Here is an 18,410-nt window from a genome sequence, read left to right on the forward strand (position 1 = left end):
ACACACACACACACACACACACACACACACACACACAGCAGAATAATTGATAACAGTGGGGGTGTGAATGCCTGCTTTTTTAACCAGCCAATGGCGGCGTACCGGATGCAAGATATCCGCTGCAACAACAAGCCACTGTGCCACCCCCCCCCCCCCCCCCCCCCCCCCCCATCCCCCGCTCTACCAACCTCCCCTCCCCCTCCTCCCCTCCAGTCAACCCGGCCAACTCGCTCACTTGACGCCATTAACAGGGTAAATCCCGACCTCCTCTCCGGGAAGAGGAGACAACAACAGGAATAAAGATAGTTAGGAAGTTAGGAGGACGCACGGTAGAGACGCTGACGCACGAGCCCACGTTAAGGACGCGAGTGGGTTTCTTAAAGCACCGTTTGGCGCATACATTGATCGCTTTTTGTGGACTTTTTTGCTGTTGTGTTGCACTATTTTTTTGAACCAGAAAGCCGGAGCCCATCTGATACCCAGGGTGATCATTGATTTGCGAGGTCCGTCCTTTTTATCTTTTACGCATCGCGTCCTTTCGCCAAAACATGGGATCTATTTCTCCTCGCTCTGCTTCGGGGTGAACCTCTCTGCAGCGTCGATGTGATTCCCCAGCTGCTTTGAGTAGTTGTGGGAACTTCTTCCCCCCCCCACCCCACACCCCCCCCAGTGGGATGTGATTTACCCTGAAGGGGGTCCGACAGTGCTTTGAGGGGACCACGGTAAGGGAATCTATTACGCACACGCTGATTTTGTTATGAGCGCCTTTTCTGCAGGGTTTGCAATGGATTCCGCATCCCCACCGCAGTGCAGCTGTTGCAGAGATGAGTAACCTGGCGTTATTGGAGTTGTGTTTGTGGATACGCATTGGGTTATTGAGTGATCCTGCTTTCACGCGTAAAGTTGCATGCGTAAGCCTGCAACTTTACCTCGGTTCTTTTAAACGTGCAGCATAACATTCTAAGAACTTACTTGTTTGTCTTGCTCCATAAGCCTAAATTCTATGACACAAACAAGGCATGAGCCTGTGTAGATTGCAGGGTCGGTTTGATGGAAGACGCTTAACAAAGTTACTTATCCAACGTTATGTAAAGGCTAGTAAGGTAGACAGGTTGGGGGGCTACGGCGTAGTTCTGATCAAGTGAATCAGTTAGTGCGAAGGTGCTCTTTGGTATACAAAAACATAGATTCTGAAAAGATAGGCTGAACAAGGCACTCTTCTTGAAGTTAAAAAATCTTTAATAAATAGGGTAATTCATATAGGAACTCTTAAAAAGCCATAGCTATTAGTAAAGTCGCTCCAACTGGAGTAGGGGAGTCAACAAATTACTCATAATGAAGCATAAATCATGAAATATGGTTACAAACTACATACATATCCATGACAAACATAGAATAGATCCAGTGTCGAATAACAATCATAGTATTACAATCATAATAATTTAAACAAACAGCTCATCAAGTCTAAGGGCAGACCACAATTTCAATAGAATCATTCAAGCCTGGGAATGCCACGCTGGATCTAGTTTATAGATCCAGCGATCCTTTATTAATGATTTAGTGTTTTTGTTCATCAAACCCTTCCTAGAGGTAAGGGGCACATGGTCAATCCCTATGGCGGTGAACAGTATGCCGCCATCATTATGTGCTACTTTGAAGTGTCTTGTCATAGCATAATCACAGTTTCCTATTTATGCGGCATACGTATGTTCAGGTTTATTTCGCCAAACATAAAAAGCATAGCACAGAGCGCATTCCAAAATATAAATAACATATGTAGTCTTACAACTTATGCTATGTTTAGTTGCGAATGTGTGTTGTGTGACTGGGTGGGTAAACCCTTTTGCCTTTACTACTATTTCACATATTTTGCAAAAACCACATTTGATTGTGCTGTTAAGGCACTTCAGGTAACCATGTGGTCTGTGGTCTGTCTATCACCCAAAGTAGGTTCTCTTCTGTACATATATATATATATATATATATATATATATATATATATATATATATATATATATATATATATATATATATATATATATAAAGGCTGTTAACTGTTTAAAATACTTTTTGTTAAAATAAATAAAAAATATAAGCCAAATTAGAGGCCCTTTTTTCTTTTACTGGCAACCACATTCACGAGGGCCTTGTTGACCCTTAACTAAAAAAAGGATAAAAAACTTCACCGCTTAATTCCCAAGTATGCAACCCCTTTTTACAAGGTGACAGCGAACGCACCTCCCCCTCTTCCTCTGACCCCCCCGAAACGCAGAAAGCAGTGCTCCCCCACTTCAATTCTCCTCTACCTGAAAGCTAATTAGCATGGGGCATTCAAATAGTGTCACAAAGGCCAAACTTTGGAACAATTGATAACACATGGGGAAATTAAGTTCCCATACCATACCACCGTCAACACCATCTGCTAGAATACATGAGCAATTTAACTGATTACAACCAAACAAACAAAATATATATCATGTGTCATAGTGTGATTCATTTACAAATGTGATACATTTAGGGCATTTAGCAGACGTTTTTTTCCAAAGCGACTTACAATAAGTACCCTAAGCGTACTTATTGTAAGTCGTTAAGTACCATAAGGGTACTTATTGTAAGTCGCTTTGTCAATTAAGACAAAAGCGAAGTATACTTAAAAGTAGGCTGTCTCGATTGTGGGTATTGAGGACTCCAAATATCTGCCTAAATATCCATACAATTATTCTTTCAACACTTTTTCCTCCTTCAAGGTTAGGATTTGAGTTTACACTTATATATTACATAGGCCTATACCAATGGAGTGTGTGAACTTTGAATAAGTTAGCAGCAATACTATAACATTACTCATAAATAGACTGACTAAAATACAAATTCAATCACTGGGGAAATCCTTTTAGTGTTGGGCTTATTTAAAAAGTTCAGAATGCATCGCATAAATCTAGGTTTATTATGTTGTAAAGTTATTAGCAGATAATGAACCAATAAATAACAACCACTTTAGAAAGCCGAAAGCAGTGACAGATGGAAATCAAATCAATGTTAAAAGTACACGCACACCACAGCGCGATCACATCAACCCCTTCCCTCTGTGTGACATTATAGTGGTTCCATTTCCTCACACACACACACACACACACACACACACACACACATAGTTGTGTAAACCGTAAAACCTCCAACACCTGCGCACACACACACACTCCCTTTGAACCACCTCGGCGAACACACGTAAAAAAAGAAAAAATACGAACAGTTGACAGTTATACAGCCGGGACAATTATATGTCTGCGCGTATAAATCCCCCCCCCACCCGGAGCCAAAACAACAGGATTTATTTTACTGCTGTCACTTTCAGGAATTGATGGAATGTGTTGTGTGAGAAGTGGAAACGGACGTTTAAAAAACAGCTCGCAGGACGTTACCTCCTCGGCGACTGACGGCCGTTTATGAGTTGTTTGTGACAGCCTGAGCAGAAGTGAAGCCTTTTGACCCGAAGTGAAGCCTTTGGTCCTTGGAGCTTGGGTGTTTTTAATGTTGTGTTTGTAGAGAGAGAGAGAGAGAGAGAGAGAGAGAGAGAGAGAGAGAGAGAGAGAGAGAGAGACAGAGAGAGAGAGAATGTGGTTAGACTTCGTGGACAGGGCGTTGTTTGAGTTGGTACCCCACCTTAGAACCAGGACAGCATCTGGGCGTCACGGCAACGGTCTCTGTGTCTCTAAGGCCGCGTCGTCTGGATGGAAACAAAGCAAGAGTGGACTTGTTGATCACATCCTGCCGCGTTACATCCGAACGGCGTAATCCTAAAGCACGAGATGACTTAAAGCGTCTCTACAACACAAAACAATTCAAGACAAAGTGTGTGAAGGGCGGACTTGTGAGGTCTTTGTGTTCTTTTAACCATCCCCCATGGCCTGTTTGCCCCGACTTAACATGCAGAGAAACTCCAGGAATGAATGTAAACCAGAATGTACACCAAGAATAACTGTCTTTTGTTATGGAATACTCACAGATTTTATAAAGAAAGGTAACCGGTTTTAAAACATCAATTGGAATCAAAGAATCAAAAATCGCGAATAACATTGCTCCAAGAAGTGACGGCTGACGTCAAACGGCGGCATTGGTACACGCGTCTCAACCGGTGTCGCCCCGGTGTCGGGTGCTTCTGCGCTCCGAGGGAGCGGATCCATCGCACCGGGGGCTGTTTACATATCGCCCCCGAGGCACGCTTCTGGGATTTGCATGCGACTGTTTTACGTCTGTTGCGATTTGCATAGTGGGGCTGGCCCCACTGTGCAGCACTATGCACTATGGTGGCCCCGCCTCTAACCACACCTGCACTTACCCTGGCCCCCGCCCCCCAGGTCTCCAGATGTGTCCCAGGCAGGCCGGGGCGGGCCTGCAGTCCTACGATGGAGTCCAGGAGTCCCGGCGGTGTCGAGGGAGGAGGAGGAGGAGGAAGGGACGCTGATCACCGCGACGACGACGACGTCGACCAGCGCGGCGCGCCCACGCTGTCCATGGATCAGATCCGAGCGGCGGCGAGAAGCAGCAACGAGTACACCGACGGCCCTGCGCTGGGGGCCCGCGGGGCCGGCACCCCCCCGGCCCACCGCGCCCAGCCCGAGGGCCCTGTCGGAGCCACACCGCCCCCGTCGGCGCCCGGGACCCCCGCCGAGCCGGCCTTCCCCGGCCTCGCTCCCCCGGCGCGCCACTGCTCGTTGACCACGGGCGGGGGAGGGAGCCTCTCGTCGCTGCAAAGGCTCATGGGTGACGACGAGACCATCAGGACTCAGCCCAAACGCGCCGGGCCCGTCGGCGAGGAGCGGAAGCCCCTGTCGGCCGCCGTCACGGCGGCGGCGGCGGCGCACTCGGAGCGCTGCACCGCCTGCGGGCGTTGCGTCTGCGGCGAGTGCACGCGGCCGCGGGCGCTGCCGTCCTGCTGGGCGTGCGGCCGCCGCTGCGTGTGTTCGGCGCGCGGCGCGGCCGAGGCGGCCACGTGCGTGTGCCTCGTGCGCGGCCTCTTCTACCACTGCTCCAGCGACGACGAGGACACGTGCGCCGAGAAGCCGTTCTCCTGCTCGCAGGCGCACTGCGCCGCCCGCTGGGCCGCCGTCGGCCTGCTGGCGCTGGCGCTGCCCTGCCTCGCCTGCTACCCGCTGGCCCGGGGCTGCGCCCACGGCGGGCAGCGCTGCTACGACGCCGCCGCGCGGCCCGGCTGCCGGTGCGAGGGCGGGGCGCGGCGCCGCAAGGGGGCCGGCGCCGGGAAGACGACGTAGAAAGGGTTTTAGTCGGGCGGGTGTCGTTCCGGCAGGACGGGTGTTCATTCGGGACGGAAGTCTTGTCGGGGCGGGACGTTTTTCCGTGACGGGCGGACGGACGGACGGACGTTTTGCAGGCGGAACGGTGGACGCATTGGTTCACGGGCGTGTTTCTGTTTGTGTACCCCCCACCCCGGCCGTATCCTCCAGTTCGGTGTGTCGTTGGATGCCTCATGTCCACCACGTCGAGGTGGGTTTACTTCCGGTCGCCGAGGGCTCGGAGCGGATACACCTTTGTTCCGGGCGTGTGAATGGCGGACTTCTGTTAGGGATTTGTGTTCTGTTAAACGTCCCCCATGACCTGTTTACCCCCCCCCCCCCCCCCCCAGATATTGTATCACCTGAGAGCCAAAATGTACTTAATATGAATTTAATAAGACTTATTAATATGCAGAGAAAACTCCAGACGTTCATGTTAACCAGTTAAAAAAGAATAAGTGTATTTTGTGATAGAAAAGTAACTTCCGACAGATCTTTATATATAAATCCGAAAACATCAACTGTGAAAAGTTTTTCTGCTGTAATAGTCACGATGAGTCGACAGTTTTAAGAATCATTTTTCCTTCCTTTAATGTGTGTTGACGGCACTGTGTGTTAAATCACAATGTTCATTTAGCAAAAACTAGAATCTCACACTCTCATTGCAAATTGTACAGATACATTTTACGAGAAAATGTTTTATTTTCTATTGTTTTTTTTCTGCTGTTTAGTGTGAAGTTTAAGAAAACAAATTCTATATATTTATTTTGGAGGTTTATTATTTTATAATGAAATATTTATTTCAAAAAGGCATCGACAGACGTTTTGTCGCAAGACTCTGTGGTTCGCAGTGGGACGATTGGTAGAATTAGAGGAACAGATGGGTTAACATTTTGTCATTAAAGAAAGCATCCAGGAAGTCTCGAACCGTTGTATTCCATTTGGCTGTATTTTGAGTTGAAAGACACACACACATTCTAAAAACGCAACTCGCAATCAATGACTAATTTTACTGACTCAATTATGTCTTAAAACCAGCAAGATCCTAATAAAGCAAACTTAAAAAATGTAAGTACCTTATTGTCTCTACAAATGTATTACTTGTAAGTCACTTTGGATAAAAGCATCTGCTTTCAAAACTATTTTCCACTGCATCCATAGCCTTCAAAATTAAGTGTCTGAACTATGAAATAGTACATCTCCCTATGGCAAACACAACCCAAATATTCTCTCTATTTCAGGTTAGACTGCAGTCTACCGAAAAAGACTGTTTGATGTCGAAGTCATGTTTGAAGTTGAAGTTTCTGTCCACCTTTTAGTATTTCCTCCCTCCTAAGAATATGATTTGAGAGATAAGGCGGTTTTTCATATCAGCCCTGGCAGGACTCATTCAGAATTTGCATGGGACTATTTTGCATAACGGACCATCGAAGAGGGAGTCCAATGTTTAAACCCCAGATGAAATCATACGGAAACCTGTTCCAATCGGTGGAAATAAGTAGCTGCAGGAATTCAAAACCTGACAAAAGCTCCCGTTCTGCTTCCTTCTACAGCTGTTTCAAAATATTATTCAAATAGTTATTTATTTGTATAAAAGATTAATATTTCACAACACTTGTTCAAGTGGTCCTGTTTTATTCACAACCACCTCTACACATTACCACTAACCAACTGTCCAATAATGATACACATTACCACTAACCAACTGCGCAATGTGCGCAGTTGGTTAGTGGTAATGTGTATCATTATTTTCTGTATCATTATTGGACGTCAAATTTCAGTCCACTGAAGAGGTCAGCCGGTGGCTATATTACCACTAGGTGAAATGGGTACAGCGCCACCTAGCTTACCGGGGCATGACATGCTTCGGCCAATGAATTGATTTTCTTACCGCCATGTATACCCAGACAATTGCAGTTTTCCAATTGATGAGCAGAGTCAAACTATGGCTTTGATCGGATTAAGCTGTGCATGTCAATGTACTGACTGGCTCACTTTGATCCCTCTCTCTCTCTCTCTCTCTAGCTCTCTGGCTCTCGAGCATACCGACGTCTATCCAACGTCCAATTTTTAGTGGGAAGTTTCTTTGGAAATCCCTCAAATAACATTTCATTAATGTACGCACTTATTGCATGTTCTACGTCCTTGCAATTAAAAATGGTACTTTGTGTAGAATCTTATTCTAGCTATTTTTGTTGTATGCAGGGTATGGGTTAACCTAGTGATTGTTAGTGCTTGGCACTTTGTTTCATTAACATCCTTACTGTACCAACAGCGATAAATTGTTTCTCTTTCTTCTGAGAAATGTACTTGTGTGTCTATGTATGTTTGTATATGCCAGTCTGTGTTTGTGGGTCTTTGTCTGTCTGTCTGTCTGTCTATCTTGGTGTTTTTCTGTCTGTTAGTCTCTCTTTCTGTGTGTGTGGGACCTTTTAAACTAACCGTCACCTGTTTTTTCGGCCCCCATTGGAGCAGGGCGTAAGACTTCTTCACTTTTTTGTTTGTTTTATCGCTGGGATTGAAGCGGGGAAGGGTGTGTGTGTGTGTGTGTGTGTGTGTGTGTGTGTGTGTTCGTGCGTGCACACACATGCACGTGTGCGTGTGTGCGTGTCTAGCAGGAGGTTAGCAGAGGGGGAACGCGAGGCCTCAGAAGCATCACTTTGAATGACAAAAGGCGAACAGTTTAGCGGCGGCATTCAGGCCCTGTGTGCATTCAGCCCGTCCTCAATCGGGGGTGTAGTCGTCTGGAGAGAGACTGGGGGGGGGGGGGGATTCTGGCTAGCCGTAGAGTTCCTGTCGGCTACCTGCGAGCCACTTATTAGTATTCACCGTGGGAGAGAATAGGACTGGTTGGGAGTGTGTGTGTGTGTGTGTGTGTGTGTGTGTGTTTGAGACAGAGACACAGAGAGAGTTAGTGAGTGGGAGAGAGAGTGAGAGAGAGAGAGAGTGTGAGTGTGTAAGTGAGAGAGAGAGAGTGTGAGTGTGTGTAAGTGAGAGAGAGAGAGAGAGAGAGAGAGAGAGAGAGAGTGAGTGTGTAAGTGAGAGAGAGAGAGAGAGAGAGAGAGAGAGAGAGAGATAGAGAGAGAGAGAGGGGGTGAGAGTGAACGAGCGAGCAAGCGAGAGAGAGCGAGTAAGGGAATGTGAGTGAGTCCATCCATTACTCCGAGGCTAAGGGGGTGAATGTTTTTTGGGTGGGGAAAAACCAGACGAACAACCACAGGCTGGCTGACGGCCGGGCGATGCGGGATAGAGGTTCAGAAGGCCGCACCTTCTGTCGGAGGAAGTTCCTTCATCGCCATGGGGACGATGATGACGATGATGATGGTGGGGCACAGCACTAGAGCAGGACGGGGAAGAGGAAGAGGGGGGTTATTTATAACCTGGACAGCAGTCAGTCCAGGGGACGCAGCAGCTGAGAGAAACAGGAAGGGGATGTATCTCTGTCCCCAGGACTTCCTGTCCTTGTGTGTGTGTGTTTGTGTAGATGTATATGTGTGTGTGTGTGAGTGTGTTGATGTGTGTGTGTGAGAGTGTGTTGATGTGTGTGTGTGTGAGAGTGTGTTGATGTGTGTGAGAGTGTGTTGATGTGTGTGTGTGTGTGTGTGTGTTGGTTTGTTTGCAGATGTCTGCGTGTCTGTGTGCAGTCGAAGTGTATGTGTTGATGAGTGTGCAAAGCTGTCGGTGACCAGAGGTCATTACTACGAACACACACTCATCAACAACCACAAGGTTAGAATGAGCAGGTGAATGAACCATTGACCCAGGTGGTTTGTAGTGTATTCCGTGCAGTGCAGTCATTTGCGACCGTATTCAAATCTCTTATCTCACACAAACAATGCCATCGGTGTTCCAGGCGTCCGCAGTAAATGCAAACACTAATGGGAATTCTTATCCGAATGAAAACCCCCTTCTGCAAAGCGTAACTGCTGCTGAACTTGTGTCCATGTTCTGACAGACATGTTCTCGTCACTAGAGTAACCGGCACGTCCTGGAACCTTATGTACAGACTTATTGTATGTCGTACATCCTGGCACTTAATGTACACAAAATTGTATGTTGTACTTCCTGGCACTTAATGTTCACATTTATTGTATGTTGTACCTCGTGGCACTTAATGTGCACAGATTGGATGATCAGTATATGTATCAGTCATCACGTTCACAACACTACGAAAGAGCCACCGCAAGATACAAACTCGAGAGATCCAGGTACACAAACACACACAACACGCACACACGCATTTCAACTCTACAAAAGTGTGTGTGTGTGTGTGTGTGTGTGTGTGTGTGTGTGGATGTATGTATGTATAGCTTTGTGTGTGTGTGTCAGTGCGAGAATGTGTTAATGTGTGTGTGCGTTAGTGTGATTGTGTGTAGTTTTTTTCATGGTTCTTGGTGCAATTGTGTGTAGATTTGTGTGCGCATGTCAGTGTGCGAGTGGGTATCGATGTCTGTGTTGATGAGTGTGTAGATGTCTACGTGTGTGTGTGTGTGTGTGTGCAAGTGAGAAACACGGGGAGACAAACACAAAGACACACACACGCACACATTTCCATTCGACAGAGTATTTCTCAGAAAGACTTTTTTTTCCGATGTGGGCGGCTCGCTCACGAACGAAGACGGGAAAAAAAAAAAAAAACACAACCTCGGCTTCCTCCTGAGCAGATTGTGGTCGGATTAACTTTCCGTTGTGAGCCTTCTCCCTTCTCTGCTACAAGGTACACAGAGGGAGGGAGACACACACACAGATGCACGCACGCACGCACACACACACACACACACACACACAGCAGACAGATAGAAGGACAGACACAGACCCCACAAATTACTAACACATCGGAGAGCTGTGACTCCAGCGCACACTCTGAAACGGGTGAAGTGAGCTAGACAGCCATTTATAGGGGGAGGGGGGGGGTTTATAGGGGGGTAAAATGTTGGTAAACCAGTTGTGTGCATGCATTTGTGTGTCTGCAAATGTATGTTTGCATGTTTGTCTCCATGTGCATGAGTCTGAATGGGAGCATGTGCATGTGTGTGTGTCGACGTGCGTGTGTGTGTCAACGTGTGTGTGTGTGTGTGTGTGTGTGTGTGTAAGCTTGCCGATGTTCATGCATGCGTGTGTCCTTTCGCTTGCCTGCCCACGTGTTTTTTGTGGTGTGTGTGTGTGTGTGTGTGTGTGTGTGTGTGTGTGTGTGTGTGTGTGTGTGTGTGTGTGTGTGTGTGTGTGTGTGTGTGTGTGTGTGTGTGTGTGTGTGTGTGTGTGTGTGGTGGTTTCTCGTTGGTGACACTGTGGCTGCAGGGTTTTGTGCAGATTAGGGGGCCAAGTGACACACACACACACACACACAGACACACACACACAGACACACACACACACACACACACACACACACACACACACACACACACACCGGGGCTTGCTACGTCAGTTGTTATCCTGGTGAGAATCAGTGAGTCCTCTTCCTGAAAAAATGCTAAAAGTGTGTATGAGTGTGAGTGTGTGTGTGTGTGTCCATGTGTGTCCGTGTGTGTGTGTCTGTGTGTGTGTGTGCATTTATTTATCGATGCCATGTTTTCCGTCTGAAAATGCACACGCGACCACCAGAAACATGCTAACGAACCCTAACATAGGGCATGCTAACACCTTTGACTTTGTAAGTTGTTGTTCTGCAGGGTCAGGGAACACAGCTAATGCCTCAGGTGCTGTATCAATGTAAGCCATCTGTGAATCAACATTGCGTGTTATTTACATATTTCTACATGTTAGCGTGACATTTTCTTTCCTTTGTCTTTTGACCGCGAGCCCGCTGCTTCTGACGGCTCAGCGACACGGAAGAACTGTTGGAATTATTAAAATGAGTCCCACAGTGAGAGGAAGGTGGAAACATTTGATAATCAAATAAATCTAACGCAAACACACACACACACACACACACACACACACACACACACACACACACACACACACACACACCTGCCAACTGTAAAGGATAAAGGATAGTGGGTATAAAGATTATGTACAAATAATAATCAAAAAAAATAATAATCACACTCAAACAACCCAACACACACACACACAAACACACACAACAGATGTAGTGAACTCCAAACCGAGAGTATTTACTGACTTTCAGGGGAATTGAGGAAAGGAGGTATGAAGTTGTACTTCATTGACGGTATCTGTTAAAAAATAAGGGTCGCGGGTAATATTGGGCTGATTACATAGGAAGCAATACGGTCACAGACAAATAACTCTAATCCTGGTTATATTTTCAAAAAGCGGAAAAGGTCCTCATTGACATAAAATAAACCCAAAACATGATTCCCATATTTCCCTGCACCCTTCCAGTAAATGAAACCCGTTATAAACTCTGTTTCTTTTTGGTTTTGGGTGAAACTTGATATTAAACCTTTGTCTTTCTTCTCTCTCCCTCTTTTCTGTTTCTCTCTCCCTACTTTCATTTCCTCCCCCCTCTGTCTCACCTCTACCTCCCCCTCCCCCCTCTCTCTCTTCCTCCCTCCCTCCCCCCTCTCGGTGTCTCCAGGATTGTGTTACACCTCACAGGTGCAGAAGAATGACACGGCAACGCTGACAGCCTGTGTGTGTGTGTGTGTGTGTGTGTGTGTGTGTGTGTGTGTGTGTGTGTGTGTGTTCCCTACCGTACTCAAAGAGAGAAATGTGTCAATGGCTGGAGAGATAGTTTGCATAGCTGGGATTCCTTGAGAAGCCAAACAGCAGAGACCTGAGAGAGAGAGAGACCTGAGAGAGAGAGACCTGAGAGAGAGAGAGAAAGATAGAGAGAGAGAGAAAGAGAGAGAGACAGAGGCAGAGACAGAGAGAGAGACAGAGAGAGGGACAGAGAGAGACAGAGAGAGAGCGAGAGAGAGAGACCACCTGAGAGACAGAGACAGAGAGAAACAGAGAGAGAGAGAGAGAGAGAGAGAGAAAGAGAGAGAGACAGAGACAGAGAGAGACAGAGGGAGAGACAGAGAGAGAGAGAGACAGAGAGAGGGACAGAGAGAGAGAGACAGAGAGAGAGACAGAGAGACAGAGAGAGACAGAGAGAGAGGGACAGAGAGCGAGAGACAGAGACAGAGAGAGAGCTACATAGGTGTAGAGAGACACTGTTAATTGCTAGTGAATGCTCATTTTAATGAATGGCTAGTTAATACAACCAGCCAAGGGTAGAAGGAGAGAGGGAAATTGTACAAGGAGACCGAGGAGAGGATATAGGATGCGAACCGGGAGGGGAGGACACAGGAATGGAGGACGTAGGATGAAGGAGAGGAGGGAAGGAAATAGGGGGCCCCTCTGGTGGAGGCATGTGCTCACGTAGACACAGGTGCAACATGTCCTCAGATAAAGACCTCTATGTTGAGCAGCGTCCTTCACGGCCTGGAGCACAGACGCCGGCCAAGCGTGTGTGTGTGTGCGTGCGTGCATGTGAGCTCTTGTGTGCGTACATGCGGTTGTGCATCTGTGCGTGCGTCTGTGTCTACGCGTGGGCCTATTTGTGCGTGTGCTTGCATGTGTGCGCGTACGTGTGCGTGTCTACGCGCATTTGTGCGTGTGCGTGGGTCTACGTGTGCGTGCGCGCAGACGTGCATCAGTCGGCGTGCGTGTGCTTTAAAGACCTTCGCGTGGTGGCTCAGACGGGCCGGTTGTAGCGGCCGTGTTTGTCACGGCCACGGAGGGCTCGACGATACGACGCTCGCGCGAGCCTTAAGTCACAGCGTTGGTTCAACAGCAACGACGGCCCCGGTGTAAACGTAAAGGTCTGATTCCCGTCTCTTGTTAGGCAGACCCACGTGTCCTGCGTGTCTGCCGTGTTTCCGATTTTCCCGTGTTTCAACGTACTCGGGCGCCGTATGGATGAATAGAAAAAACTGCAAAATACTCCACCCGTCCCTGTGTGTTCCTGTTAGTGTATGTGTTTGTGTGTTTGCGTGTGTGTCCAATTGCCTGAGTGCTTGAGTGTGTGTGAGTGCCTGAGTGTGTGTGTGTGTGTGGGGGGGGGGCAATTGCATACTTGTGTGTATGTGTATTTCCGTATTTACATGTGTGTGTGTATATGTATACCTCGCTGCGGTCTCTCCTCGGGGGGGGGGGGGGGGGGGCGTGGGCTCACAGACCCCCACTGAGGACCTAACAGAGCTCTAAGTGTCGACGGCAGCCTGATAAACATCCCATAATGAGCTCTCTCAAGGCCCTCCCGTCCGGCCCACAGGCCACCGCAGGAAGTCAGGGCTCGGACAGGAAGTGGGCGAGAGAGCCACTGACACATGTATAGATCAATAACAAACCGAGGGCCCCGGACCCTGTATAGATCATTAACAGACTGAGGGCCCCCGACCCTGTATGGACCAATAACAGGCCGAGGGCCCCGGACCCTGCATAGATGTAGAGACCCTGTTGGCTAGTAGCCAGGCGAAACAGAATTCCTCTGGTCTGGAATGTCCGCTTCATTAACACAGAGAACAGAGTCCTGTTTGAGCTCTCCTGTGTGTGTGTGTGTGTGTGCGTGTGCATGTTTGTAAGTGTGTAATACTACACGGGTGTATGTGTCTGCGCGTCTGTGTGTTTGTGTGTGTGTGTGTGTGTTTGTCTATTAGGTCTACTAGGTATTGTACGTATTACATATCGACATCAGTCATCATTTACAAATGCTATGTTTATTTTTTTTACACAGATGAACTGACGCACTGTTGCTTAAAGACATGGAGATGTCCCCACTATGGCCTCAGAAGTGTGTGTTAGAGTATGTGGCCTCCAGAGAACACTTCAGGATCCTCTTTACTCTACAGCAGCAGACTACTCTATCTCTATCTCTCTCTTTCTCTGGTACCCCCCCCACAGGGAAGCATGGGAGCAATCTTTTCTACCTATGCCAAAATGAAAGCCAAGTCTGTCTGTGTGTTAGCGTGTGTGTTTCTCTATGTGTGTGTGCAAGTGTGTCTCTATGTCTGTGTGTGTGTGTGTCTCTGTGTGTATCTGTATTTTCTATGTTACGACAACTAAAGTCTTAGACTCCCATATGTTAAGAATATCAATGTGGGACATTATTGGCAGCCTAAGAAAAAAGCTAATCACCATGACAACACACACGCACTCACAGGGGTTGAAGGAGGATAATGACTGGCGTTCCTATCAACAAAGCAGCTTCTGTTCTCGAGTTCCCCCCCTCGCCTGACCACCCCTCTCCTCCCCATCCATTACGTCACTTCGATCCTTCCTATTTCGTCACTCACCAAAAAGTATCTGTCCGTCTGTCCATCTGCCCTGTCTATCGCTTTGTAATAACCAAGAAAACAGAGTCTCTCTCCTCTCTCTCTCTCCAACAGTCAACTGTTCCTTTGTACAGCTCGCTGTTGAGACGCACACAAGTCAGACACACATACTCTGACACCGATGCAAATCGCCGGCATTTAGATGCAGACGCTAAGCTACGTGCTAAGCTACGTGAACCGCGCTTCAGGAGATACGGCAGGCTGATGTACACACACATGTGCCACACACACACTGGCGGCCGCACACCCTAACCCAAGCCATACCTAACCCTAACCCTCCCTAACCCAACACAAACCCACCTAACCTAACCCTAACCTAACCCTAATCCACCTAACCCAACCCTAACTCAACCGCCCGCCAAAATTAAAAAGCTAAAATGGCCGCCAGATTGAACACTAAACCCAAAACGACCGTCAGTTAGAGAGACGGACCGAAAACATTCGACTCACACCTCAACCCCCACCCAAATGGAAAATACGACCGGGGGGCGATGAAGCGGGAGTAGATGTTTAACTCCCCCCACCCCCCCCCCCCCCCCCGATCCTTCCCACAATCTGACAGTAATTGGAGGGCTTCGTCTCTCGGCTGTAATTAATCTCAGGGAAAACTTGTCAAGTTATTAACAAGCTCTTAAGTGAGACCGACTGAAAGCAGGCCTCTGTCAACCCCCGTGGGGCTGGGAGGAGGGGGGGTTTGCTGTGAAAACATGAACAGGAGGAGGGAGGGGGCAATCAATGGTGAGAACCCCAGGCTCCACAAGAAGAAGAAGAAGAAAAAGAAGAAGGCTCCGGAAGGATGTTCTAGGTGGGGGGGTCGTTTCGAGGGGTCGCCCTGACACGTGTCAGTCAAACGGCTGACGGTTCAGTTACTTCTTCTCATTCGTTGTGCGTTTGCTACCTTAGTTATTTAGTCACACACACGCACACACACACGCACGCACGCACGCACGCACAGGGCCAATTGGGTCCACCCTCTTTGAGTGACAGGATGTGAACTCCCTCGACCATAAAAGCGTCCTGGAAGCACACGGCTGCGGGTGACGCTTTGTTTGGTCTAAGATAAGTTCTGGCGTTGACGACCGGACTGACTCAGACATCCGGAAGGAACCGGATTGAAGTGGCTTTAGAAACAGGTATTAAGGAGCATTCCATGATGCAAATGGACTGCATTTATTTAGTGCTTTTATACACAGCAGGGACACCTCGACACGATGCACACTTTGAGGAGCAGGGGAATCGAACTAGCAACCTTCCGGTTACAAGTCAACCGGCTCCACCTCCTGTTGTTAAGAACCCCATTGAAAGAGTTCAGACAAACAGATCGAGGGCGGGAACAGTTTCATCTCAACGCACTTTTGATGTTTCAATCTTCAGCGTGTACGAACATGTGTGTTTTATTCTCCCTTTTTTCCCAATCATACACATCCTCGACTCCTGGTTTGAAAAGGGTTCGGGGGTCACTTCTTCAACACTTTAAACCCGTTATTATGCTCTTTAATTAGCAGATACACTCGGGGTGGTGTCGGAGGTTGAGGTCATCTTTTCAATACTCCTGTGTGCATAATTGTCGTGTGTGTGCGCATGTACAAGCATGTAAGTGTGCATGTGTCTGTGTGTACTTATGTATGTGTATTCGTGTCTATGGGTGTGTGTGTGTGTGTGTCTATGTCCGATGTCAATGTCATTCTTCCTCTGTGGATAACACTCCCTCACACACACACATGGGTGTGTGTGTGTGTGTCTGTGCGTGCGCCTGTGTGTGTGTGCATGCCTGTATGTGTGTGTGTGAGTGTGTGTGTCTGACTGAGCGCGTCCATGTGTGTGCATGCCTGTATGTGTGTGTGTGAGTGTGTGTGCGTGCCTGTTTGTGTACGTGTATGTATGTTCTGTGTGTGTGTGTGTGTGTGTGTGTGTGTGTGTGTGTGTACCTCTCTTCCCCCCGGCCCTGGCTGCAGAAGCAGACAGGATCTCCGGTCTTCTTCTGACACCTTTACAGAGAGTAGAGCTGGCTGCAATTCAGCCAGGAAGGGGAAGACTCACCTGAGACAGCTCGTAGCTGCAGGCTCCCTGCAGGAGTCAGGATCCAGAGCGCACACACACACACACACACACACAAACATTCCTGCCGGAGCCTTTGGAGTGTGTGTGTTTGTGTGTTTCTGTGTGTTTCTATCTTTGTATGTGTTTCTATGCGTGTGTCTGTCTCTACGTTTGTGTTTGTTTCTATGCGTGTGTGTGTGTTTCTAAGTTTGTGCGTGTTTGTGTGTTTCTGTTTCTGTGTTTTTGTCTCTATTTGTGTGTGTGTGTGTGTGTGTGTGTGTGTGTCCGTTTCTATGTGTTCCTGTATGTGTGTGTCCCTGTCTGTATGTGTGTGTGTGTGTGTGTGTGTGTGTGTGTGTGTGTGTGTGTGTGTGTGTGTTCAAAGCCGTGTCCCGGTCCCAGCCCTCAGGTGTTGCTGAGTGACGGTGATATGACTGCAGATGGCTGCGATCGCACGTCTGTTGGCTCACAGCAGAACGGACGTGAAGCGGTGAAACACGAGACGCAGGATAGAGCCAGCGAGCCAAAAGAATCAAGAAAAGAGCCAAACCAAACACGTTCGAGTAACGACAGGAAACTCATCGGATTTAGAGGTACATTCTGGAGTACGCTCGCAGGTCAGGTCGTCGTGACGTTGAAACACACGGAGCATGTTCGATGGGGTTGTATTAAGGGTGCGGCGCCACTAGATGTCGCTGTTGTTCCTAGCCGGTCATGGTCCCGGAGGTCTGAGAGACGCGTTGGTCCAATGGGCCTTGTTCAGCTAGAGGCCACCTTGGATCCATCTCGGTTCCTAATAATACCTTGGCGGAGAACCACAAATTTGCCTTCTTGGTTCCAATTTTTCATAACTATTTAACAAGATGCTGGGATATCGTCTTCATCGTAGAGAAGAAAAATATGGTATATTGACCTTGCATTCTGCTTCGTGCAGGAAAAAGAACACCTGGTACGCACATGTGCGTGCGTGTGTATCACACACACACACACACACGCACTTCACTTTGTTCCAAAACCGGAAAGATGATGATGACCGGGTTACTAGTCAGAGTCTAGCACAACAAACCCAAAAGACTCAACCCAATACCACTCACCAACTGCCACAGGAACTTTCCACCACTACTGCTACTACTGTTTCTGCTACTGCCACCACCGCATTAAATTTCATTAAATCCCCCCCCTCTGGCTCCGGCCTGAGGGAAAACGTTTTAATACCGGGGTAGAGAATGGCGAACAAGTCTAAATCAGGGAGAATACTCACATGATAAAGATCAGTAAGGGGAACTCATGCTGACTTTTGCAGGGGGTTTTGAGGATCTGATATCTAAAAAAAAATAAAGGGACACTGTCAAGATCGTTTTTTTTTTTTTTGACCAAATATAACGTCCGACCGAATGTCGCTTGGAAGGCAGAAAAAAGAAGAAGAGAGAAAACAAGGCCAGGAAATACGACAGGACAAGCACGCAAAAAAACACACGTTAATACTTGAAACAAAATAATAATCCTTTATTTTACTCTGGTACGACTAATTTACTTTAATAAATATAGTTCAAAATGGTTAAATGTCTCTCATTCTCTATAAGTTAGCTCCACCTAGTGGTATGTGAGAATTCTGAAGAATGATCAACTCGATCGACTTGCCTCGGAAGTGCAGACAGTAAGACAGCAACAAATTACAATAATAAATCACTTTATTTATGTTATATTTATGGGCTATTCTAAATACTCTTCTTTAAATTATAAGATGTAAAATACAAGATGGATATAAAAGCATCAATTCTTTTTTTTTTCC

The 18,410-nt window shown here is 47.5% G+C and overlaps 1 protein-coding gene across 1 annotated transcript; it reads left to right on the forward strand.

Annotated features, from left to right (window-relative positions):
* The first annotated feature begins 257 nt into the window (after positions 1-257).
* On the forward strand, positions 258-6,745 carry spry2 (sprouty RTK signaling antagonist 2). The gene is made up of 2 exons (XM_079735564.1): positions 258-722; positions 4,356-6,745. The coding sequence occupies exon 2, from the start codon at positions 4,404-4,406 to the stop codon at positions 5,268-5,270; it is 867 nt and encodes a 288-aa protein (XP_079591690.1). The 5' UTR covers positions 258-722; positions 4,356-4,403; the 3' UTR covers positions 5,271-6,745.
* Positions 6,746-18,410: the final 11,665 nt, after the last annotated feature.

This window comes from Pollachius pollachius (assembly GCF_949987615.1).
Source record: "Pollachius pollachius genome assembly, chromosome: 4".
Taxonomy (NCBI): Eukaryota; Metazoa; Chordata; class Actinopteri; order Gadiformes; family Gadidae; genus Pollachius; species Pollachius pollachius.

Excerpts from the sequence above, each read along its gene's own strand:
- spry2 (XM_079735564.1), top strand. The coding sequence starts at position 4,404 with ATGGAGTCCAGGAGTCCCGGCGGTGTCGAGGGAGGAGGAGGAGGAGGA.